Genomic DNA, 11,740 nt, shown 5'->3' with positions numbered 1-11,740 from the left:
GTCTACAATTAAGCAACCCCACTTTACTCTCTTTACCCATCTTCCCTTTCCCTCTCCTTAGCTTTATCCTATCCCACTCCCCTCTTCCCAAAGTGTCATTTTCTTTTGGGGATGTGTAATTCTTGCTTGTTATGGGGTGCCTTTGCACATGTAACAGTCCATTGGATCTTAATGGAGTTTGTTGAATGTATTCCTACAATTCATGCCATCTAGTTAATAGCAAGGCTAAAAAGTCTTTGCATATTGACGACGGAGTTTTGCTGAGAGTGTGGCTTTTCTAAGTGAAGGTTTCTTGCTTTGTATATATACCAGGTAACCCTTTAAGCTATTAACTACTGAGTGCATTCTCTGAACACTCTACTTGCATGATGCCCTACTGTGGTAGTGAGCAAGGACTTTCCAACTAGTCTACAACCCAGCATCAAAAGAAATTGTGACCTGTCCTACTGAAAGTGTAGTGTGTTTGTATTTGCTGTATAATGTCCTGTTATCAATGTGAAATCTGTATTATCAGTATAAGGGTTTCATGGGAGGGAGGGAGGGAAGGGGTTTAAAGTATTTTTCCAGATATACGTAAATTATAGAAAGAAAACTTGGACAGAGTCACCTGTGGATGTCTATTTCTGTAAGACTTTGCATGCACCAAGTTTTTAGAATGCATCTTCAAGATCAGTAGTCATCAGTAATTCTTGAGGTACTGGAATTTAGTACAACTGGCCATAGTGGCTGACATCAGGCTGTGTTGGAATTCTTCCAAGGAGAGCCAAATCAGTAACACTGTGGAAATCGATGGACTACAGTAAAATCACACATGTGAGTCGTTGGCAGTAGTAGCGCTTGACCCACACAGTGAAAATCAAGATGAAGATTAGCATTCTAGAAAAAGCAAACCTAGAAAGGCTACAGAGAAGCAGAGCCTCACGAGATGAAGGGGTGTAATTTCTGTCCTTACTAAAGTACAGTTTTGCATGAAAAAGACCTTGGCTGGTCCTGACATCAATAAAGTAAAATATGAAGAAACATAAAAATATGCTTCTGAAAAATATACTGAAATAAAGTGTTGTAAATAGGAAAATGAGACAAATAAAGTTCTATAGTAGCAAATACTCAGATGAGTCATTGTAATTCCTTTGTTAGATTGAGAGGTACTGCACGGGGCACCTTGTGTTGGCCTCAAAACCTTCGGCTTCTGGTACTCACCATGGTCCTCTCTGCCCATCTGTCTGTTCATACTTCAGGACATTTGAAACCATGGTTTTCAAGTGGAGAAGAGGTAGGCAAAGTATTATTGAACAAAAATGTTACATATACGTAGTATGTATATATATATATAATTTTATATATTATAGTTTACACTTTTTCACAAGACATTCTTAACCTTTGAAGCAAACAAAAAAAATCTTACAACAGAACAAGCCATGATAGTGCCAAAAATCAAGGTGGATATTTAGTTTGACTTTATGGGATGAAGGGGGAGCATAAAGGGCACTTGAGAAACCAATTTGTTTATAAATCTCCTTTGCCAATGTGGATGTGGAGTAGCAAAGAAGAAAGCCCTGGGAGTAGAAAGAGGGCATACTTGGGTTGAAAACATTTTCTGAGGGACATGGAAACAGTCCCCTGATGAGGCACAGGGCCGTGGTTTGTGGCCCACACACACCATACATGTCGAAGGACTTCTAATGAAAACTTTAGACTAGCAAGAGGACCCCTAAGCTGGTGACTCACCCACCACAGCTCCTTCTTGGCCAAAGTAGGGTAGGAGGGCTATGCATACATACAAGAACTCCTCTGCTAGATTGCCCATCACTCAAGGCAAAGAGCCACAGGTTAGAAGAGATTCTTAAATAACTTCTCTTCCCCAGGGTTCTAACTTTTTCACAGCTCAATACAACATGCTTTGTTCTCCTGGCCCTCCCTGATATCCCTGATTAGACCCAGCCTCACAGCTCAAGACCTCATTCTCTGAACAGATCCCAACAAAAGAGTCCATACTTTCTGTATCTCAGCACACAATAATTGGAAGTTCTCGGTGAGCAAACTTTTGTGGAAAGGCCAGTTCTATTTGACAATCCCACAGATTCCATTGTGTTTATCAATGAGGTAGAACTCTCCTTTCAACTCCTGACAAACAGCTAAACGCTTCCCTTGCCACAGAGGTTCCAAGTACCTAAGGAAAGAAGATGTGATCTGCTGCATCTTCTTTCAGCTGTGTATAATTTTGCTGACAAGCCCATTTCTGAAGGTGGCTCCGTAGGGAGTGTGGAGCTGTTAGATGGGCCTGAAGTGCCAGTTACAGTTCCTGCTTACACGACTGCATAACTATCCTAAGGGTTTGAATGAGAGGAAAGGGGTGTGATATCCTCCCTTCTCACTTTTATTGATCTTCAAAGTAAAGGAGGTTGAGGCTACAGTCTCCTAGGATTTTAGCACGGCCTCTCTTGCTAACTTCCCATCACAGGTTACCTTGTTCTAAGCCCTAGCAGAATTTCCTAGGCACTCACTCCTTGGTACTTCCATGGTGGTAATTACTAATCCAGTTCTCCCCAAAGCTTTCATCAAGGGAGAGAGAATGTTCCCAAGCATCTTTCAATCTTCTTCCCACCATGCCCTACTTAATCCATATTATAGGCTCTATAGACAAGACAAGTAAGTGGGCTACACACTTATCTGTAGCTGTGATCTGTAATCCTACCTGCTCAAGATAGCTAAGACCTATAGAGAACATTGTAGTTCAAAAGAAGTTCAGGCCAAAAAAAATTGTTTGGGAATCTGCATCTTGAAATTATAATCAAATTTATGGGTTCAGTGATAGAGTACCATGAACAAGCAAGCTGAGTGACAGTGCAAGGCCCTGAGTTCTTGTACTAGTAGCAGCACGTGCGCACACATGGACACACACCCCATATATACGTAGTTTATTTTACCATTCTATGGGTGAAATTTTTATGACCATTTATTATATAGTGTCAGAAGAGTCCCTGTACATTTTGGTTTATCATAAGGAGGGCCAACTATTTCACAGTGATTGCACAAATGATTCTACTTTCACTACTGTTCTGTAGTTGTATTATATTTTGAATAGATCCTTTTTCAAGGGTCCATGCAGGTATATATAGGGTACCTGGTCTATTGATCTCCTTGTGAACTTGGCACCCATATCAAAGAATTAGTATACCATTTTAATAATTCTTATCTAATAAGATAATCCTTCCTGTCTTCAAGGTAGTAGTTTCTGTCCTCTTTTGTTACCTTAAGTGGCTATGCTTGACTGTGTTTGATCTTGAGCATAGCAATTTAAAATCTGTTGCCATTAAGTCACATAAATATACATGTACATTCATAAAAGACTCTAGACTTTTTTATTTTATTGACGTCACCTGTAGATTGATTTACAGGAAATTAATATATTCACAGTATTGAATGTTCATATGTGTGATCATTGTTGTACTTAGTATTTACATATTTTTCCATAAACGTCTTTTAGGTAGCTGATTGACAGGGCTTTATATGTAAGTAGTAGGGAGGAGAAATATAAAAATGGAAGTTTGAGACAACTGAAAGCAAAAACTCCTGTAGTACAGTCACAGCAGTATGTGGGCTAGGTCCTGCATACCTATCAGCACAGCTATATGGAATGTTGAGGTTGGGAGGGTTATAGTTTAAGGACAGCATGGGGTAAAAGAAAATCACAAAAAAACTGATCTGAATAGAAAAACATAACTTGTTATGGTGGCACACAGTCTTTATTGCGATTATGGCACGGTATGAGAAGGACGTGTAGGCCCACTGTGGCATAATATTGTGGCATATTTGAAAGTGTGTGCCAAAAGTAACAAGAAGATGATGGAAGAGTTGAAACTTAAAGGAAAGAATAGGGAAAATAGCAGTACTTATTGGCATAGGCAGAAACTTCTTGAACAGAATTCCAGAAACTCAGGATGTAGGAGTACAGGTTGATAAATGAGTTTATATTATGGTAAAAACCTTGTGAAAAATATGTGTCTAGAAAGGGAGAAAATCTTTAACAGCTTTACATTCCACAATATAAAGGGAGCTTAAACACTAAAGGAGTATACAAATATGGACATATTGAAATTAAATCCATGTGTACAATTGATACTAATTTAAATAATAATGAGTAGCAACATGCAATAGGTCATATATGTAATTTTAGGTACTCATTAGGTAGAGATGTACAGATATTAGTTGAAAGCCAGCCCAAAAATGAAAGTGAAAGACAATTTTATGACCAATTAAGTACAAAAAAACAAAAAGCTGAAGTGGAAGTGTGGTTCAAGTGGTAGAGTGGTAGACTTCAGAGAAAAAGCTAAAGGATAGTGCCCGGGCCCTGAGTTCAAGGTTCCGTGGTAGCACAAAAGAAACAAAAATAGTACAAAAGAGGGGGCACAGTCCGGATCATAGAGAGCGAACACCTGGGATCTTCTGGGTCCAAGACTCGGGTCTCCAGGAATCAAGAATGGGAGCACAGTCCATCTGATAGAGGAGCCGTACAGCCTCAGGAGAGCGTAGGTGATCAAGGAGAGCAATCTCGCGATATTAGAGGACAGGAGAGCAGCGCGTGGCAAAGAACTGCGTAGAAGATGTTGAGAGAGGCAGAAGAAGGTCAGAGAACTTCCTTACAGACCACGTGCCTCTGGGGTGGGCGGGGCCAGCCCCCGCACAGGAAGTTGCATCATGGGTGGGCGGGGCCAGCCCCCGCACAGGAAGTTGCATCATTCAGCCAGGAGCAACGAACTACAGAGAGGTAATGGCTTATTGTTTCCTATTTTATCGCTTTTTTTGTTTCTGTGGAAAGTCTTAGGGTTGAAACTTACAAAGGCGTACTTGCTAACAGGTACTCTTACGACTTGAGCCATATCTGTAACCCTGGGGTAGCAGCTTAAGGTTAGAAAAACCAAAATGGAGGACGCTAGGCTCCAGGAGGCAGAGACGAAAACAGCTTAGAGGGAACAAGGGAAGCTTTTTCGTATTAAAGAGCAGAACAAACAGCTTACATGAAGCCTCTTCATGTTGCCCAGCCTCAAATAACCCAAGTGTACTTTTCCTTTTAGCGCTACACAAGAAAGAAGTTTCTAGACAACCCAGCATCTGGCCCTTCCCCCAGCCTCTCCTTGGCTTTCTGGAAAGTTCCCGAAGGTGAGTTTTGTGGAGGGAATTGGTCCGGGTCCTGTGAACTGTATAGGTTACACCTCAAAATAGGCATAAAAATCCCCCTGCCATGTAGACAGTCCCCCAAAAGTCCAACCCTATCTCATTTTCACCACGACACCACATGGAAGTATCGCCCCTCCTCCACCCCATGCACCCCTTCTTCTTGGTCAAACAACCTTAGCACCAACAGCCTTGCTCTACGATATATAGACTGGAGAAGCCTAGAACTCTGAGATGTTGTTATATGCAGCAGCATGGGAAGGGGGAAATATTTCAAATTACTTTATCAGTCATGGAACCTGAATTCAACACCTGGGTGATATGTTTCACTTCTATTATGGGACAGAGTTAAGGATGTTTGACTATTACTCAGAAAAAAACTACAGTACATAAAAAAATTGAAACCCATAATACTCACAGACTCATGCCTATAACACTACCTATTCGGGAGGCTGAGATATGACAAACACAGTTCAAAGCCATCCCACGCAGGAAATTCTCAAACACTCATCTCCAGTTACCCACCAGAAACCTGGAAGTGGCACTCTGGCTCAGATGGTAGAGTGCTACTGTTGAGCAGAATACCTCACAGACAGTGCCCAAGCCCACAGTTCAAGCCCCATGACAAAAAAAAAAAAACTGGGACCAGAAATAAGTAGAGTTTTAGAAAATAGGAAATCGTCTTGAAGCACACTTGATTGTACATGTTAATTTCACTCATGGCACAGATAGGTTAAATCATGTAAAATGATATCCTCTTTCAGAAGCAGATATATATGTATACACAAACATATATACATCTACATATATAATATAATCTCTGTATAGAGTGATTGATACATACATATGAAGTAGACAAAGGAAGTTGGGCCTCATAAAAATCCATGAGTACTGTTGCTCTCAGTTCTACAGACATATGTACAGACATCTAGCGACACGACTGTCCACACCACTTCCTAGCTATCTCCTTCTACCTCTATACACCATAGTATTCACACCCTTGGACTGAGGTTGATACAACACACAGTCCATGCTCTGCTTATAGTCAGGAAGAGTGTTAGGACAGATCAAGCACACAAAAGAGAACAAAAGAGACAGACAACTCAAGAGATCAGATCACAGATAAATCATCACTAAAGACAGCTGCCAAATACCACCAAGCAGAGTCAGAGATACAAGGGACAGAACAGAAGGTGGGGACTTCCTTCCATGCTCCCTCAGAATCCTCTCTGACGGGAATGTGCCTTGCCCTCATAAGGCAATGCTGTCCCCATGGCTTACTGACCTCCTTCCCTCCTGGTCCACTATCAACACCTGTTCTTACAAATCTCCACTCTGGAGTGGTTCTCTAAAAATATATCTTACCACCAACCCTACCTCAAAGTGTACCCCAACCCCTGACCTACCCAGAAGCTCACATTGCCCCAGGTGGGATCTGGAGCTCCCACAACACTCAGTGAGACCAGGGCCTTGGCCTGCAAGACAGATACACAGGTTAGAAGAGGAAAAAGAGTCAGAGGTGTTGAGAAGTAAACATGAATACCTCCAGCACATTCCCAACCTTCCGCACACAAGGGTCCAGGAAACCTGCCACTTTTCTCAGCCTTGGGAAAGTCATGCCACTGTCTCAGTTCTGTTTTCTAACTGTTAGGGAGGTGAGAATTTGGGGTGAAAAGAACCATCCAGACAGAAAAAGGAGTCCCAATTGGTCAGCAGAGAGGTGTGTCAGCATCCCTGAGGAGTAAAGGTAAGGTGAAATAGAACCTTTTACCCAGACACAGAGGACACCAACACCAATCTACCCTTACATCAGCTATTGAATAATGTAGGAGCTATAATTACATTGTCCATCTACCTCTTTCTCTTTTACCATTGAACACACACACACACACACACACACACACACACACACACACACACACACAGAGCTTTCGATAAAGTGCCCTAAGGTCATGAGAGGTGAGCTCTAGAGCCTGCCATTTATCAAGTTGAAATACAAGCAGATCTTCTACCTACATGGCCCACATTAAATGTAGACATTTGGGTAGATGTAGTCAGCTGTAAAGCCCTCACTGTCATTTTATTCCATCTCAAGGGGATAAACCCCTGTACTGACAGGTTGCCTCAAGCCACCAGAGGGGCGATACATAAGCCTATCCAGGAGAAAGTTGGAGATCAAAGTAAGAACAGAGAGGACCTCACAGAGTTCAATCCATCCTTCCTCTAGAACTAGAGGCCTACTGTTGTCCTTGCAGGCTATAGCTTGGAGGAAAGAATAAGAAGACGGGGGAGAGGATTCTCACTGCCTACTTTAGTAGCTCCAGGGTCCAGAAGTTGACAGTAAGGTCTGAGGCAGTATGTTTAGGACACAGAGCTGATATCCAGCCTGTCAAGTCAAGGTGAGGTTCACACTCTGAACATGCACCAATGGCTCCAACTATCCCAGAACACAGAAAACCCCGCAGTGCAGCCCCAGAAGTTCAAGGTCTGTAAGCCACCTGCCCCATGAGGAGCCATGTCATTTGTTCCTCAGGCTCTCAGGGAATAGACCACCAGGAAGCCAGGAGCCTGGGCACCCCCACCCCACCCCCAAAGAACACCCCAGTGAGGGCATGTGCTAGAACACCAAGGGTGGGGGTGGAGGCTGAGTGCACTCACACGCTCCCTCTCTCCCCAGGTCTGGGAGTCCTCGTCACCTACGGTGCCCAAGGACAACCATGATGCCTCGGAAGGGCCGGCAGGGTCAGGATAACCCCCAGGACCAGAGAGAGGCGTCGCAGGGCGTGGTGAGTGAGTGCCCGGTCCCTGTGGCTGAAGTGCAGCAAGAGGGAGATGAGGAGGTGGCTGCTGCCTCTTCCTCCAGCTCTGCTACGATCCCAGAGGTGCCTGTTAGTGGAGTACCAACTGTTCCCCGGAGTCCCCCGAGAGCCTCCTCTCCTCCCAGAGCCCTGGTTTCTAGTCTACAGAACCAATTTGATCAAGGCTCCAGATGCCCCCAGGGTAACCTTGGAGACCCTGAGGCCTTGCTGAGAGATGCATTAAATGCCAAGGTAGTTAACTTGGTACAATTCCTGCTCTTCAAGTATCAAATGAAGAGGTCTACCACCAAGGCTGAAATCCTGAATCGCATCATCAGACGTTACCGGGATTATTTCCCTGTAATCTTCCGCAGTGCTCTAAAGTGCTTACAGCTGGTCTTTGGCATTGATATGAAAGTACTGGAGCCCCATAACGAATCCTATATGCTTGTCACTTGCCTGGGGCTCACGTATGATGGGCTACAAACTGATGTCCAGGGTGTGCCCAAGACAGGCCTCCTAATCATGATCCTGGGCATCATCTTTATGGAGGGCAACTACATACCTGCAGAGGTATTCTGGGAATATATGTCTATGATGGGGATGGATGAGGAGGAGCACTTTATCTGTGGGAATCCTAGAAGGCTCATAGGTGAAGATTTTGTGCAGGAGCAGTACTTGGAGTACCGCCAGGTGCCCAACAGTGATCCTGCTCGCTATGAGTTCCTGTGGGGCCCCAGGGCCCGCTTAGAAACCAGCAAGATGAAAATCCTACTTTTCTTTTCCAAGATCAGTGGGAGTGATCCCAAGTCCTATCCAGCCCTATATGAAGAGGCATTGAGAGAAGAAGAAGAGAGACAGTAGGCACGAATTCCCTCCATTCTTGTATATACTGAGAATGCTCACTTACTCCTCCCTTTCCCTTCCAAATGATGGTACTGGTATAGCCAATACAGAGCTTGTATCCTCAATGAAGCTCTGAGGCAGATATCTCCCTGTTTGAAGATAGCTGTCTTTGTTTGCAGTAGTAGACAGACTATGTGGGGCTAAGGGAAATAGTTACTCACATCTTTACCTCCTGTTATTCAATAAGTGTGACTTAGAACTTTACCTGGTTTTCTTTTGGTATTTTTGCTGTGTTTCTCCTTTTCATTGAAGTCAAGTAACTTAAGAATCTAACTTTGTGTTTTGGTATTGATAACACCTTGATTTCTGTTTATCCAGTAGAAGTAAAACTTGTGCTATTTTGTAAAACAAACAGGAAACTTTACAAGTTACTTTGTGATCTGGAACAAGATGGCACAGCATTGGAATAAGAATTTCCTAGGAAATGTAAAATATGTAAGAGTAAGAAATAGAGATAAAAGTAAGAAATGAAGAACTCAGTTTTTTGTAGCTTTTTTCTAAATACTGTTCTGTAAATTCTGTGTGTGTGTGTGTGTGTGTATATACAAGTCTTAGGGCTCAAAGTTGGCCTGGGTGCTATTCCTTAGCTTTTTTTTGCTCAAGGCTAACACTGTACTACTTGAGCCACAGCTACATTTTTGGTGGTTAAGTGGTTAATTATATATAAATAATGTTGGTAACGTTTGAAGGTTAATTGATAGGACTCTCGCAGACTTATACCCTTTTACTAAATACTGTTGTTCTGTAAAAATGTCTGTGTCTACCCTGTGTTAGTCTTGGGATGTGAACTCGGCCTGGGTGCTACCCCAGCCCTTTTCTGCTTAAGGATAGTTCTCTACCACTTGAGCCACAGCTCCATTTCTGGATTTTTATTGGTTATTGGTGGTAGGAATCTGACAAGACTTTTACCTTTTTGCTAAATACTGTTGTTTTATAAAAAAAAAAATTGAGCCAGCGATAACCTGAAAGGCTTTCTTCTAAACCACAATCCTTAGACCTCAGTAGCTAGGATTGCAGGGGTGAGACCCTGATGTCTGGCTTGTGTAAATTTTAAATGTGTGTATAAACCTGTTTGCTTTACCATTTGAGTGTGTATAAGAAATTTGGTAATAAAAAGTTTTAAAATAATAAGATTGCTTATGATTTCTTATAATAGAATGCCTGGGATAGTGTTACTTGAGTCTGAGAACATGAGAAACTTCTCTGAGCAGTTTCTGGTGGGTACACAACATTGAAAGGAGCCTCTGCCTGGGGGCAAGTTTAGGCAGGGAAGGGACTGTGCTCTTTTCTCAGTGAGGTTGAACACAGTGCAAACATCGGGTAATTTATCCTCATTATCCCCATCCCCTAAGAGATAAGTGAGTCTCTTATGAAGTGAGTCCCAGAAGCCACTGGCTGTATAATCTTTTCCTTGCAGTGGAAGTACCAGAGTCTAGAGCATTACAATGGAATTGCAATTTGGTTATCTCCAATATAATTTGGACAACTTTACACAAGAACAAGATTTAAGATGTGGGGAGATGAATGAAATGAAGGTGCCATCATCTGTATGTATAGAAATATTGATCCTGGTATAACGATGTAGAGAGGGGGTGGCACCATTAAGAAAAGTGGGACCTAGCAGGACACCATTGGAGGTCATTTCTCATAAGGAATTCATGTTGTTCCTGTAGGACCCTCACTGTTCTCCCAAGAGCTTGTTATAGTAGAGTGAGCGTGGTGCTAAATCACTCTCTGGCTCCTGCCTTGCCCTGTGGTCTTGGCCTTCTTACACTCCCACTAAAATATCAGCTAACATGGGCTTCTCACCACAGCTGGTACCTCTAAAAATATGACATAAAGAAGCCTCTTTTATAGAGTTCTTTCTTTTAGAAACTGTTTTGTAGTAACAATAGAAAATTGAGACCAAAAGTTCTGATTGGAGTAGCAGCTAGGAGGGAGGGGGAGGGGGGAGAACTTGCTACTTGACTTGAATTCTAGGAGCTCTGAGGTAACTCCAGATGGGGAATGCTCCAACAAATTAAATAACATCTTCTGGGAAAAAATTTTTCCTAAATTGTATCTATAAAACAACATTTTTGGTTGAGTTGCTACTGTCTGTACTATTGTCATATGGTCTGAAGTCTCCTAGATTACAAGCACAACAACATTACCAGAGAAAATGATGTTAGTAGAGAAATAACTGCCAGTCACTAAAGATCTAAAATATACCAGGCTTTACATGTGTTACAGACATTGAAACAATCCTACAGAGCTTACCAAAACTTTTTCAAATGAAGAAACTGGAGTTCATTGGCCTTCACAGTAGTTCCATAACTACATAGCTAATAGGACTGGCATTTAATCCTTATTATGAGCAGAAAGAAATCTGTCTGTCCTAAAACTCAAATGTTCAAGTCTTAGTCCGTAATACCTTAGGATGTGTTTGTACGTGAAGATGAAGTCTTTCAAAAGGGGAAATAAGGTCAAATGAAGTCTTTAGTGAAGGCCCTAATCCAACAGGACTTGCTTTGGGTTTTCTTCTGGGGCACAGATACATGCACAGAGTAGAGACCATGTTGAAGACACAGGGAAGGAGAAGGTGGTTATCTATGCTCTAATAATAAGGGCTTCCAGCCCAGCACTGGTGACCCAGGCTTGTAATCCTCGCTACTCACGTGGCTGAGATGTGAGGATCATGGTTCAAAGCAAGGCCAGGCAGGAAAGGCCATGAAAGTCTTATCTCCAATTAACCACCGGAAAACTAAAACTGGCACTGTGGCTCAAGTGGTAGTGCACTAGCCTTGAGCTGAAGAGCTTAGAAACAGTGCCCAGGTCTAGAGTTCAAACCTCACAACTTATAAAAAAGAGGCGGGGGGGGG

General features: G+C 42.5%; 1 protein-coding gene across 1 annotated transcript; it reads left to right on the top strand.

The window, feature by feature from the left end:
- Positions 1 to 7,892: 7,892 nt before the first annotated feature.
- Positions 7,893 to 8,837, top strand: LOC125344074 (melanoma-associated antigen 10-like). The gene has a single exon (XM_048336674.1). The coding sequence runs from the start codon at positions 7,893 to 7,895 to the stop codon at positions 8,835 to 8,837; it is 945 nt and encodes a 314-aa protein (XP_048192631.1).
- Positions 8,838 to 11,740: the final 2,903 nt, after the last annotated feature.

The sequence above is a fragment of the Perognathus longimembris genome, chromosome 28, assembly GCF_023159225.1.
Source record: "Perognathus longimembris pacificus isolate PPM17 chromosome 28, ASM2315922v1, whole genome shotgun sequence".
Lineage (NCBI taxonomy): Eukaryota > Metazoa > Chordata > Mammalia > Rodentia > Heteromyidae > Perognathus > Perognathus longimembris.
The sequence above is the reverse complement of the archived record's forward strand: the minus strand, read 5'-3'. Positions and strand labels throughout refer to the sequence as shown.

Excerpts from the sequence above, each read along its gene's own strand:
- LOC125344074 (XM_048336674.1), top strand. The coding sequence starts at position 7,893 with ATGATGCCTCGGAAGGGCCGGCAGGGTCAGGATAACCCCCAGGACCAG.